Here is a 14471-nt window from a genome sequence, read left to right on the forward strand (position 1 = left end):
TGAAGTCTCAAAATGTATGACAAAATGGCGTCACAAATGGAAAATGTCTCTCAGCAGATGCAAATATAGCTTTCAGTGAGGTACCTTCCCAGGCAAGACAATTAAATGCTATCGGATCAGTGAATTTGAAGAGTGTCTTTTATCAAATGTGTGCACACATTCCAACCATGGGATAACTGAATGCAACAAGAAGCTTTTTCACTAATATGTATTGCATTACAAAAGATAACTGAAACTAGGATTCCTATCTCAGGCTTGTCATACAATTACAATACAAAGACCTTATTTCTAATTCTTTTCTTTTCTTAACCTGACAGCTTACAACATGCTCTTGGGGTGTCTACTAAAATCTATATTAAAAGGAAGAAGGGAAGCTACTTTCTATTTTACATGAGAAGAATTGAATCCCAGAGATGAGGGTTCAAACTTTGTACAAGGTTTTTTCATGGTTCGACATAGGCTTTGGTGATGGAAAAATGCCAAATGAATGATAAAAACCAAAGCCTGGTCTACTCTAGCAGAAGCATGGCGGACTTCAAAATTTCTTATTAAATCTTGAGATCAGATCCATTATCATGGCATTCACTGGATTCCGATGATTCTCAAGTGATCAGAGAAGCATTCATGCTCGGTCTAGATTGGCCTTTCCCGAGTATTCTTCTGTGAATGATCAACAAAAATTTGATTCAAGATGTCATCAATGAATCCACTCCCAAGACTTTTCTGTATGTTCATAGATGGAAAGAATGTGCCATTTCACTTCATTAGATCACCTTGAAAGGCTAATTGTCACACCAAGATCTCCCAAGTGGGCTACTTAACTCAAAATCGGAAGCAGTCCCCTTACTACCCACTGGTAGATCTCTGCTCTTTAGCTTCAGAATGACGTTGGTGGAAATGAGCAGACAAGTCTTCAACTATCTTTGCCCTCTTTCTACTGAAGTGAATACCCTTAGTCTTCTACACTTCAGCCACCTTCTCAACTTTCTTCTTCATCTTTTCCACTCTTCCTTATGAAGTTAATGCCTTTAGCCTTCTCCATTTCAGCCTCTTTATCAGCTTTCTTTTTCTCTAACACTGTTTGTTTGTAATTCTCTTCATGTGCCTTCAGAAACAACCTTGTGAAATTCAAGAGAGTTGCAGTAACTACAAACCAAAGAAAAAAAACAATAACATGTTAGCTTCAGTGTTATAAAATAAATGATAGAACATGTCACTTCTTTATGCCAAACAACAAATCAAGAATGATGAAACTACAGTGTGTCCTCCTTTCCTTTTCTACTCTCCTCTCTCATCCTCTGCTTTTCTGTTCCACCATGAACAAGAATAAAGTATTAACACTAAACCAACCTTGCTCGAAAGGACAGCGGGCAGGGTCCTCACCAAAATATAGGGCAAGTCCATCTGCATTTCTTCCCTGTACAAAAATAAATTGCACAATCTGTATGTTGCCTTATACATATATATAATCAACCAAAAGATGGCTAAGCACATTACCACCACAGAATATAGGTTTGTTACAGATGCCACCTCTGACCCTGCAACAGCAATGAATTCCTTCGATGTCTGAATTAAAAAAGTGATATAAGATATTACGATTGAGAAAGAGGAGAGACATTTTAGAATTTATGTATACATAAATTTTATTATTTCTGAAGAGTAAATACAAGTATATAAATCAATCTAACTAACTGATCTGAAACAAAGCTAACTGATCTGAAAGAAACATAACAGAATACAAGAGAACACTTAACTTCTCGTTGTTAACACAGATATATTACTCATGGTCTGACACAAATCTACATCTGAAAATCTTGCTTAAGACACTCATGGTTTTGATAATAATAATAATAATAAATAATATTATGTTTTGGTTGTCTAACAAAGTTACTTGGAATGTTGTAGATTACTCAAATTCATAAAACTAATTGTAGGTCTTAGACAAACTCTGGAGAAGAGTTAGTCTCATACAAAGATCAAAAGAAAATATCACAAGAGGATAGATCAATATCATAAGCCTAGTTTAAGGAAACATCAGACGCAAGGAAGATAGAAGCAACTGGACTCAACATTTGAAGATCAAATAAAGTCACTCAAAAGTGTTGGAAGCAAGTATTACAAGCCTAGATGAGTCTAAAGAAGCGTGGGACGCAAGCTACTACCTAGATCAAGACGCCTTTGAATTCAATAACTGACATATATATGTGGACTTCACTGGACGCTTATGAAAATGCAAGGTTGTCGAATCTAAAAGAAAGTCGGCTCACTCTTCCCTAAGAATATTCTGACACACGCACACCTAATTTCTGAGTCTGTATGTTCATTTTCGTGCTGTCAGAAGAGTAGATGTAGCTACAGAGAAAAATATTGTCCTTTACCATGGCACAGAGGGTAACAGTGGGATTTTCTAGTGTAAAGTCAAACACATTCTTCGAAGGTGTGATACAAGGACAAGCAGAAACACACAAGTCATAACGGTCCTTCTAGGACATCGATAAAAAGAAGCAAAGCCATGCAGAATAGTTGATGAAAAACAAGATATAAAAGTCTTAGGTGACTTTGCATGCAAAGAAAAGATTCATAACTTCTAAGTGCTTAGTTTTTAGAGTGCATCTTATATAGAATACTTGTGCATTTTATGAATCCTTCACTTGATGAAGTTAAGACTCTAGAAGCAAGGAATGTACATTTGTATTATCCTCTTTAGTGAGAGTCTTCCTTATAAAAATAACTTTATTATTGTATAGACTAGAGAGACCTTTACACACTTATTTTGGAAATACTTTGTGTACTCCGTGCTTAATCTCAGAAGGAGATTAGCAAACCAGCATTATGATTTAAGTTTAAACGCATAACTTTCTCTGCATTGAATTGTGATCTTCAAATGATATAATGAAGAATCAAGAATACTAATCACCTTACGAAAAACTTCAGTCACTGGGCCATCGTTTTCAGATGCAGCCAGCTCCTGTTTGACCTTTTCTAATCCCCTGATGATTGCTTGCATTTCTTCTGCTAATGACTTCAATTGTATCTGCAAGATCACGAATTTATGATCCCTATTCATTGCAATCACGTAAATAATAGAAACAGTTATCCAGTACAAACATCATTTTCTTTTCCTTAAAAGTGCAAATATCCCTGGGTTGATAGCCCTCTAAGGTTTTAATTTTCAGCAACCAACCTACTTAAACTTTGAACACCTAGTTGTATTTATCAAGTGGTACCTAGAACTAAAAGTTAGTACCCATTCAATAGGGACTTTTGTTGATCTTGATTGATTCAACAAGTGTGGCCCTGCGCGAACTTTCTTGATTTTATGAATATGGGAAATTGCAATTTCATCCATGGTTTCTAAATTTGCACATTTTTTGCTTGAGGGGCTATTTTCTTCAAAGTTTAAAAGGATTAATTTCCAAATTGAAATTACAGTGGATATTTATCAAAGGGCAAAGTTGAAGGATGCTAATTTAGGACTTTTACATTTAGGTCAGCATTTTCCCACCCCAATTTAAGTCCAACTGCTTTTCCCTCATAATTTCCAGTCTAAAGTAAAGTACTTCGAATTCAACGTGGCATTTGCAAAGTCCAATGTGAGTGTTTGGAAAATAAAAAAGAATGAACTGCTAAAAGTTGTGATTTTTGTCTCCTAGTCGTACAGTTGCTTTGACCATGATTGAAACTTTAAGCAAGTTACATAATGAATTGACTCATCGTATTACCCACATGGTATGCAGGTGTATTTAAAATTATGGAAGGGTGCATTGCAAGATGCAATTGAAAAAGGAAGGATTTTTTTTTAACAAATAAGGGGTAAAATGTAAAACTGGACCAATAAATCAGGGTAACAAGGTAAGGCAAAGCTTTGTTCTTCTGTATATAAAGAACCAAAAGCTAAGTTGTTACCTTAGTGGCTGCTTCCAAGCTAATAAGGTCAAGGTGAAAATCAAGGAGTCCAGGAAACCTTTCAGCTAGGACCTGGAATTTAAATAGAAGAAATCTGAAAGTTAAACCACCAAATAATATGTTCATCTAAATCAAGTGAGACTACTACCTTGCAAAGAAAATGCATGAGTGTCATTTTACTATTTGAAGCACGAGTGTCAGTTAGTTTTAAGAGACTGTCTAACTTGAATCCAACGGCAGATCCTGTACAAAATGGAAACATTTCACACTCATGTTGTATATGAGAACAGATATAAAAAAAAGTAAATTATTTTCTACTGACTTATTATGGGCTAATTATTATCTAATTTTAAAAATACAGAGAAGTACACCATATATATTTCCCCTAACCAGATGAGAATGACAATAAAAACATTTGTTACTAAAGAAAACATACCCCTTGCTGTTCCTTGATTCAATGTATTACCCAAATAAAGAATTTTCTTCATGATCTCCTTTAGTTTGAATGAGTTTCGGACCTAAGGCCAAGATAAAAAAAAGTAAGTGGTTTTAAAAAGAAAAAAACAAGGAAGGTACATCTATTAGATTCATAAGCAAAGTACCTCTTCACAAGCAGAGTTGACTGTGTGTAAACTCTTCTTAAATTCTGTAATCTGCAGAGTGAAAATAAGATGCTCAAGAAACCAGATCCACAACAAAATCAGAAAATTATTGCAGCTAACAGCAAACCTGAGTCCCAAACTGAATTTTGAAAGAGAATACTCTAAGTTTTGACTCCACTCTTGGCACTTTCATCAGCTCTAAAAAATACTGAAATATAAACCAATATATATGAGAATATTACACATACACAGTTTAATTAAAAGAGATAAAAAGAATTTGTTTATAATCCATGTCTCAACAATAGAGGAATGTGCCACAATGTGGTGCCACAGACTTAAAAATGAAAAGATAAAATACAGGGTTTGCATCCATAACCCAAAGAATGTCACAAACCTCCGAGTAGGGGTGAATATTTTTTAGCAGTGTTCTGCAATTATTTAGTTTCATAAATTCGCATTCCATTAATTCTTTCCTTAAAATAAACCTGCTTCTCTTGTTATGGTGGTTTGGCTACTCAATTTCTTTACTTTTCACCTTACTTCTAAATTTTAGTAATAGCAACGACTTCCAAACAAATCACAAATAGCACCAGATAGTTTCATCCTTATCACTTCTAACTTTCCTCTAATCAAATCGGAGTATAAGTAGTTTATCCTGTCATTACTACACTATAGGAAAGCTGTACTTTCAAGACAGCTTCGTGCTTCTACTATATACATCAATACGTGGTCCGATAACGGGTAAAACAATAGACCTAATAAATAACAAACTTTATTAGGATAAACTCTAACTCATGAATATGATACTATATTAAGTGGACTATAAATCTAACTCAACCTCACAAAACTGACTTGTAAGGTGAGATTTGCACTCACATATACAAGTAAACTGTTAGCAAAATGACACTCACTTAGAATTATCTGAATTTTCTTCTGTGTGCATTCATATCACGTGAACATCACATTTTAAAGGACAAACATTTGGCCTTTCATCTCCAAGCCATAGTGTTTCCAATTATAACAAAAACACAACACTGTAATAACCATAAATATAAAAAATAACATACTAACTTCCTGACTCTTGCTCTCCTAATATATTAAACATTACCCACTCACAATAACTATCTAATAATTCATAAATTTTAGTTTATTCTAACACAAATTGGCCTTATCTCTAGTCGATGTAGGACTTCCAACATTGGGTGAGATAGACCCTTCAGTTTTATTTGAATGGGTTGCAGGGATATTGAATGGATTTTCAAGAGTTTTTCAAGAACCTTAAGACTTACCCCCATTTATAATACATGATCACACACCATTGTATTGAAAGAAGAGGCTGAAATTCCAAACATTTGACCCTAAAGGTATCCCCACTGCCATATCAAAATATAGAGTTAGTGATAATGTTGAGATCTGGTGTTATTAAGTTTGAGTTCCTACTCAAGCCCATTATTTTGGTTAAGAAAATAGATGAAAGTTGGCGGTTTGGTGTTGATTACATGTCATTGAATAAAATAACTATACCGGATAAATTCCCTACATCGGTAATTGATAAGTTGTCGGATGACTTGGGGTGCTGCTTTATTTTCTTAGATATGAAATTTGTGTACCACCAAATTAGGATGAAGGAAAATGACACTCCTAGAACTGCACATCCTCTCAGTTGCTCAAGAAGGACAGTATTTCTTTGCAGCAACAAGCTCAAGTTGCATTTGATTCACTCAGGAAAAGAATGGCAGAGTTACCCATCTTAATAGTTCTAGACTTTTTAAACATTAATTGATGACACAAATGCTACTAATAGAGATTTGGGTGCAGTTCTATTCAGAATCCAAGTATGAGTCTAAGTCACATATTAGATAAAAATAAAAAAATTGAACACTATATAAGAAAGAAGATCCATAAACCTATTGCCTTATTAGGTGGTGAAGATATTGAGTCCAGTCACATACCAGATTCTATTGTAAACCAGAATTATAAATAGGGTTGATTGTTCTGTGAGAAAGATATATGAAGAAGTGTGAGTTTTTGTGTATCCTATACAATCTCTTAAGAGTTGTGAGTGAGTGATCCGGAAATAAGATCCGTGAGTGGAAGAACTGTGCAAATAGTGCAGGGCTGAAGCGTGGCTAGTGCTTAAAAGAGAAATGAGTCGGTGAGGGGAATAAAAGAATAGAAAAGTTTCTTACAACCAGTTAAAACTAACCCCGGATAGCAAATCCATCCAGTCTTTCATTTATCCCTCTTGAAGAAAGCATTAGTTCCTTCAATTGCTCCAAAACTACTGCCTAGTATGTTAGCAGTAGACCTGGAGCTACAAGTTCAACCAGCACCAGTGGTGGCAGCCAGAAACAGTGCCTCTGGAACAGCAGAAGCATTGATTCATTGGCAAGATCTTCCAAACTTTGAAGCCACGTGGGAATCAGAAGATGTAATTAAAGCGCAGTTTCCACATTTTCACCTTGAGAACAAGGTGAAACTGTTGGGGTGTTCGCTGTAGGCCTCCCATTAAGTGGACCTATACTAGGAGGATGCCCAATAATACAATTGTGCCGGAATCTATGTAATTAATAGAGAGATAGAAGGAGAGTGGGGACAATTGGATCAATGGGGATATTGGTTGGGAGAGTCTCGGATGTCGAAATCCTATTGAAATTGTACTCTTCTTTCTTTCTTTGTACTTTTGACTCTTGTTCTTTCATCTCTATTTTGGAACGTTTCCCTGGAGAACATCATCAGTAGTATTGGATATTTTTACAGCAACCTTTGCTTAAGACAAAACCAGTCTATAAGCTTCATGCAACATAGAAATCCCGCATAATTTTCTGAGCTCACATTATACTTTTCTCAAGTACTATATAATATTATGGCTTAAATAAATCATTCACAAACCTTTTCACACTTCCCCAAATTCTCCTTATCACCGGTGTATCCCTATATAGTCATAACCAAATTGAATGAAAATTAGAAACGCAAGAAAATTATAATGAAAGGTAGCAACTCATTATAAGAGAAATTTCTAGAAATGAAAACCTTTAATTGTTAATAAAGAGGCAAGAATCACGTATAAATTTGTTAAGCTTCACCTTTAAAAGCTCTATCTCCTCTTTGGTTGGACAAAATTTAATGAGATTTTCCACCTGATCAACATCTAACACTGAATCATCCATAGCCAGTACTGCAGCCTGGATATGAATTTCGTCATGCAAAACCGTAAATTGAATAAGTTACAGTCAAGAGATTTAGCTTGATACTTTTGCAGATATATAATAAGGCAAGAAACTGTTTCCAAGAACATCTATTATCAAAAGCAGATATACAGTACAAGATTCTACTCTCTACAAGACTTGACTTACACTTTTTTTGGCACTTTATTGTGCAACCTTCTGTACCACAAGACATGGCCAGTCTTTTGGATAGATATAGTAACACTTTCTTTTGAGCTTGAGAGACATACTTTTTAATCATCAATAAAGCATTTATCAATTTCATGCACAAAGCTGCCACATGTCTTGCTATACTTGCATTCATAAAATTACATTCTATGTTTCATGGAAAAAGAATACCATTGTTACTATGATATGCTTTAATGTGAAATCTTAGCTTGCATGATTATAGTTTTAAAATGCTCGCATGAATTAAGAAATTTCGAAGTATCAACTTACCATCATATCAGGAAGAGGCATCTTAACCTTTGTGAGCATAATTTCAGTATTATTGGCCCTCCTTAGGTCAATCTACAATCAATCAGAAAAAACTTATTGGTATGATACTAGGAAAATACTAAATGAACATTATATCAATAATTTTGAATAAATACTTTAACAGCCAAAGAAATGCACACTGCACTTGTGCAGTATTTGAATTGGAATTTCCAGAAAATGGAAGAGACAGTAATGACAACATATCACAGTTATGTTGCCAAGATAGTCATTCATTCTTGACATAACAAAACGAATTACTGAAACGATTTCTTTGTGAACAAATTACTGAGCATACAAAACAATGGAACTAAATTCCAATTGTAATATAATGAATCCATGAACATCAGCAACCTTTGTTGTGAAGTACAAAGGCAAGACTACCTTAGCCAAGGTTTATTTCAAAAATCAAATTTCAAGAACATTCATATAGAAGAATACCAAGTGGATTTTGTCAGCTTTAGATCCAACAGATTTGCGCCGCCCGCCAGGTTTACCATCTGAATCAGCAGGTTTTGGAACATTTGCAGAAAAAAGCTTCTCTATCTCTGAAACGTCAAACTCTTGTGTTCTAAGAATTTAAAACCAATCATTAAAACATGAAGAGTTGAAAGCAGGCATTAGAGAATTGAAATGAATCAATAATAGGCAAGTTAAATTACATTTGAAGCTCTCCACGTCTTTGTAGTTCATCCCATAAACTTCCTTGCAATGCCCTTGTTACCTTACTCCAATGCAGAGGCTTTAAGGAGGATTTCCGAGTTCCCATGGCACCAGCCCCAGTAGGACGTCCAAGTCCCCGACCTTTCCCTCTTGTATCAGTTCCAATTGGTGAAGGAAAAGGAGCACCACCAAGAGGTACATGGGGAGAATGAGCAAGAGTAGCTCGCGTTCCAGTAGGAGGTTGGCCTCGACCACCTAAAGGTGGTGGAGGAGCTGTGCCTCCAGGCATTGTTGTTGGTGGTGGTCCACGATTTGGTGGAGGTGGAGGAGGTGGAGCTCTGGACAGTGAAGAAGATGACGGTGGAGGTGGTGCTCTACTGGATGGAGGGAGCGGTGGTGGGGGAGGTGAACCTCTGGATAAAGAAGGAGGAGGAGGTGGCGGTGGTGGAGCAGCACTTAAAGGAGGAGGAGGTGGTGGTGCTGGTGGAGCAGTACCTAAAGGAGGCGGAGGAAGTGGTGTAGATTTACTTAAAGGAGGTGAAGGATAATGTGGTGATCGGGGTGCAGGAGGTGGAGCTTTAAACGTTGTTGGAGAGATTGAGGTAGAAGGAAGCGAAGGTTCATTTGTAGACTGCAAAGGAGGGGGAGGAGGAGGTGGTGGTGGTGGTGCTAGTGAAACTTTTGATGGAATTACACCATTTGCAATGGGAGGAGAAGGAGGTCCAACAGATTTCCAATGGGTATTTTGTCCAAAAATTGGAGGTGGAGGAGGAGGTGGAGGTGGATGAAGTTGTAACATTTGATCATAGCTCTGTTGTGGTGCTTGATTAGCTAACTGAAGAGATGTCTCTTTGACTGGACAGTTTGAGCCTATTTCAGGTACAGCGTCTGAAGAAATTGAGTTATCACCATCACAGCTTTTCAGGTCGTTTATCGTGTCCATAAAAGCAATTACTTCAGAGACACGAGAACTAGAAGTAGAGTTTCCTTTTGCATCAATGATTTCCTTGTTTTCAGAGGTAACATATGACAATGTTAGTGGTGAACTATTGTTCCTTGACGGTGGATGTGAGAAATTAATGGAATCTTGAAGAGAACCCTTACTAGAAGGAACCGATCTAGTTGTTACATTGGGTTTTGCATAATTTGCCTGAAAACCATGCGGTTCTTGCATGGGCTTTGAGTTTGAAGGAAGTTGTTTCTTTTCAGAAGAAATAAGTAATTTATCAGATTTTGGTCTGGAAATATCAAGCACCTGCAGCCCTAGTTCTGATTCTAAGTCTTGTTCCATTTTGTTGTTATCTTCGCCATATTTGTTTTGCTTAACTGCTAATTTATCAAGAGCATTCAGAGTGACTTCCGTTGTCATAAAAGTTACTCCATAATCCACTCCAATATCTTTGACAGCATGAGTATCTAAAACCACCCCCTTGTCAAGCTTGTACCTCCCATCATCAACCTGTTGGTTAATCCCATCATCTAACACGGAATCCAGAAAAGTATGAGGATCTGAATACTCTTTCCAGATCTCTTTATGACTTCCATCATCCACTCCACTGTCATGAACCATTGGAAAATCGTAATCTCCCTTACCTTCCAGTACATCAATTACACTGCTGAAGATCTCTTCAGCTTCATAGAATTCCTCAGCCTCAGGTGAAGCACATTCTGTGTCACTCGCATCGACTGTGTTTAGATTAGGCATAACAGCATCAGCGTCCAAAAAAAGCACCTGATATACAGATACAACTGTGTTCAACTGCTATTGCTTCAGAAAACAACTGACAAGGAAAACAACAACTTACCTCAAATTTGAAGTCCTTGGGGAACTGATCCTTTGCATCCCACTGAATATCAATTTCATCGCGGCTCAGCGTCAATATATTTGACCGTACAAACGCAGTGTGAAACATGACTCTGAACATCACCTCTTCACGAACAAAATCATCACTTAAATGTATGCACTCAAGAACCACATCCCCTTGAACATGACAACGGATGTCAATTTTCACGAGCATACATTCTGCCTGTGGTTAAAACTTCTTAATAGGATATTCTCTCTAATAAACTTCTTAATAGGATATTCTCTCTAATAAACTCACAATCAATTATGAATAGCACGGATATTGTATCTAATTAACTCACTGAATAACGACTTAAAAATCTAAGTCACCTGCAAGTAGTGGCGAACATGATTTTGGCCCATTGAAGTGGAGGAAAGAAGCTTAGAACTTCGGTTGGAAGGTTTTGAAGGGTCTGGACCATAGACACGCACAACCGGTCTGCATCCTTTTCCTCTGTCAAACAGAGGAAGGACCCTGAGAATAATGCAATCTAAATATAAGGGTGTTTCTGATGGAGGCCATCGAGAACCCAAATGCCTCCTGGAAATGTACTGAAGATATCTCAAATGAGAAGGTTGTGGATTCAAAGGGGATAGAAGGTGGAGAAGTTCTTTGGGTGCTTGCTTGTACACCATTTCAAGAGTTTTGTGTTCCCCGTTGTACTGTTTCCTGTACAACAGAAGACCAGCTAGCATAAACGCAAGTACAGGCCAACCACCCCTTTCACAGTGCATTAAAAGCACGTTTTGTTGGCTCTCCAAGGACAACCAGCTCTCACTTGACCGAAGGAAGTGGTGAATCATCTCCAGAGGCAAAAGGGGACAACCCTCATATTGCCGAGGGTACTCCATAACTGTCATCTCGTACTGAGACATTATGTCTGAAATTCGACTGCGCCTATCCCCTTCTCTGAAATTGAACACCATGAAAGAAGCATCCGGATAGTGATCCTGTAGCTGAGCCACGACCCCCCCAACATAAACCTTGTACTCCTCTTCCTCCAACACATTCTTGGAGAAGCAACAATCAAAAACTGCATAAACAGTCAAGTATTACACAAAAATTCATTCTGACACTAAACAGAAACAACTGTTACTGCAAGACACAACAACAACTATAATCTCAGTAACAACAAGCAAGGTTCTAAACGAGGGGCTCCAAACACGATTCAGGATACAACTTCAAGATTTAGTAATTACAATCACATTGCAACTCCAGTGGTGACAACATTTGTGTGTAATTTTTCACAATACGAAGAATTCTGCCAAAACTGTGACTGCAACTACATCATAAAACCTTGAGGACGAGTACAAAAGTCTCACTCAAAACACATCTTCCACACAAAATCAACATTCCTTTCTGGAGTTTCTACTTAAAAATCCTCTGCTGACGAATCGCTACAGAGACTACTATTTTATTCAAGTCACTCCAAATCCAACCCTCTCGTTCCACATTTTTGTTACATCTTGAATAACCCTTACCCCAAACACCCTCCCAAACCTGAAAAACATGACCAACAGGAATAGACCAAACCCAATGGCACAGAAAACCCAGAAACAGAAACAGAGTCCACATTGTCACTGCATTACCATAAACCCACTTGAAAAAAAATTCAGAAACCGAGGTCAAAACTCAGCCATCAGTCACAAGAACTATGCTTCAATTCACAAGAACAATAATTACAAATGTAAAGTAGACATGGTTAAAGAAAAAGGTGTAAGTAAGTAGGTAAAGTAAGAAAAAAGGAAGTGAATGTGAGAGAGAGAGAGAGAGAGAGAGAGAGAGAGAGAGAGAGAGAGAGAGAGAGAAAGAGAGACACCATAGAGTCTGTCGGAGATCTCGAGGAGGTGATCGGGTGGTTTCCGGTAAAAGAACCTTCGGAAAAGAGCCATGGGAATGGGATGTACTTCTGAGTATGAAAAATGTGTTACTTTCGACTTGGTTGGGTTGGAACTGGGCCATGCATGCGGCTTTGCTTTTGGTTTCGGTAAGTTATAGTTAAATTAAAGGAAGGATTTTTTTTATAGTAAGTAAACTCATCCATCATCATCATCATCAACACCAACACCATTACAATATCATTCATCAACGTCAAATCATTTCTTTGAGTCTTTCTCACGAAAACCATCTTCATCCATTTCTCGCATATATGTATATATAGGTATAGATATCCTACGATAATTCTACAGCATCATGCGTTCGTAGTTCCTGGCAAGGTCTTCTCTTTATGTGACAAGGTGATATAATCCGTAAAGCTAAAAAGCTTCTCTTTTTCTTTTTTTTTATGAAATAATATTTACGTACTTTTTCTTTGCATGAAATATTTGGATAAGGAAAATGATACTTGAACAACCATTTTTGACAACATTTAGACACGCGCACACGTGTCAAAATCTGAGTGGTCCAGTTGGAAAAATTAAATGAAAATGGACCACTCAGATTTTGACACGTGTGCGCGTGTCTAAATGTTGTCAAAAATGGTTGTTCAAGTGTCATTTTCCTTTGGATAAAGTTGCCCTTTTGTTTAGAAATAAGAACTATTTGATACAGCAGTGAAGAATTTTTCGTTATCAAAGTACTGTAATGTTTTCACAAAAGTAGTGAAAAAAAATTGGAAATAAAGAAATTCTCTTTACAAAAACTATTTCGAGATATAGGAATTGTGTTCCAAAACTTTTACAGGTTATTTTAAAAAAATTATACTGCTAAACAATTGTCGTAAATTACATCTTCAACCACATGGAAGAATTTCCTTTGTGTTTACTTATGAAGAAAATTATAACAGTTTATAAGCAATTTGTGACAGTTTTCTAGCAATTTAAAAAAAATAATAATAATTGTGTAATCATGCTTTGCATTTTCGTTTTACATTTCTGAATTTTCTAAAAGCTAGATGACTTACCATGTTCGTAATTCCTTTAAATTTATACATTTGTTAACAAATAAAAAAAATTGTATTTCAATTAAAGAGCCGTAAATGTAAGTACTCTCTTTCTTAAAAGTCATAACTTTAACAAACTACTACTACTTTTCAAGGAAATGATAAAGTTTGAATTTAATGAAAATTTAACGGTATCAAATTTTCTTAAAATATTCAATGCAATTAAACCTCAAACAAATTCAAAAATAACTCAATAATTTTTCTTAAAATATTCAATGTAATTTGAGATGTACTTCTTTGTATCATTGTTATCTACAATCAAGGTTGATTGTGTCTCTGTTACCATGGCCACGAAAAGGACTTGGTGAAGTTTTAGGACTTTTGTTCACTTGAATGAATTTGAGGGAGAGTGATTGAGGGGATTTGAAGATAAATTTTTTTGTTGTTTATTTGAGTAGATTTGGAAATAAGTGAGAGTGAATTTGGAAGTAAATTTTGTGAGAATTAGTGTAGGATTTGATTGATTTGATAAATTAAAAAAATTTACTTCCAAATTCACTCTCACTTACCTCCAAATCCACTCAAACAAACAACAAAAATTTTTATCTTCAAATCCCTTGAATCACTCTCTCCCAAATTCATTCAAGTGAACAAAGTCTTAGAGTTGGGATTACTCTAAGGATGACAAAAAGTGGGTGATCTTTTTGGATGTATGCTATAATTGATATTGAGTTAGAAAGGAGAGTACATTTGAGATGATTGTTCTTTATATGTTTTGCTTGTAAGAACTCTATCAATGTAGTGGAATCATTCGTCTAAGGTTGAGTAAATGAAAACTAAACGTAAGTAGTGAGCCGAACCAGTATAAACAACT

At 36.3% G+C, this 14471-nt stretch overlaps 1 protein-coding gene across 1 annotated transcript; it reads right to left on the minus strand.

Moving 5' to 3' along the window:
- Window positions 1-181: 181 nt before the first annotated feature.
- LOC124820269 (formin-like protein 20) lies at window positions 182-12816 on the minus strand. Its single transcript, XM_088106174.1, has 17 exons — window positions 12536-12816; window positions 11046-11749; window positions 10678-10899; window positions 8872-10604; window positions 8651-8780; window positions 8174-8245; window positions 7595-7693; window positions 7401-7442; window positions 4636-4716; window positions 4509-4559; window positions 4343-4424; window positions 4055-4149; window positions 3907-3978; window positions 2918-3034; window positions 1498-1566; window positions 1351-1417; window positions 182-1146 (listed from the first exon to the last, which is right to left on the minus strand). Exons 1-17 carry the CDS (start codon window positions 12606-12608, stop codon window positions 980-982), a joined length of 3876 nt encoding a protein of 1291 aa, XP_087962300.1. The 5' UTR covers window positions 12609-12816; the 3' UTR covers window positions 182-979.
- Between the last annotated feature and the right edge of the window lie 1655 nt (window positions 12817-14471).

This window comes from Vigna umbellata, chromosome 2, assembly GCF_029865625.1.
Source record: "Vigna umbellata cultivar VRB3 chromosome 2, Vumbellata_1.0, whole genome shotgun sequence".
NCBI classification, from domain to species: domain Eukaryota; kingdom Viridiplantae; phylum Streptophyta; class Magnoliopsida; order Fabales; family Fabaceae; genus Vigna; species Vigna umbellata.

What these genes read in the sequence shown, in the direction of transcription:
- LOC124820269 (XM_088106174.1), bottom strand. Translation starts at nt 12,608, where the DNA reads ATGGCTCTTTTCCGAAGGTTCTTTTACCGGAAACCACCCGATCACCTC. An exon ending in AAATTCAGTTTGGGACTCAG is followed by an intron (nt 4,560 to 4,635) that starts GTTTGCTGTTAG and finishes TTCACTCTGCAG; the next exon opens with ATTACAGAATTTAAGAAGAG. An exon ending in TCAACTCTGCTTGTGAAGAG is followed by an intron (nt 4,425 to 4,508) that starts GTACTTTGCTTA and finishes TCTTGGCCTTAG; the next exon opens with GTCCGAAACTCATTCAAACT.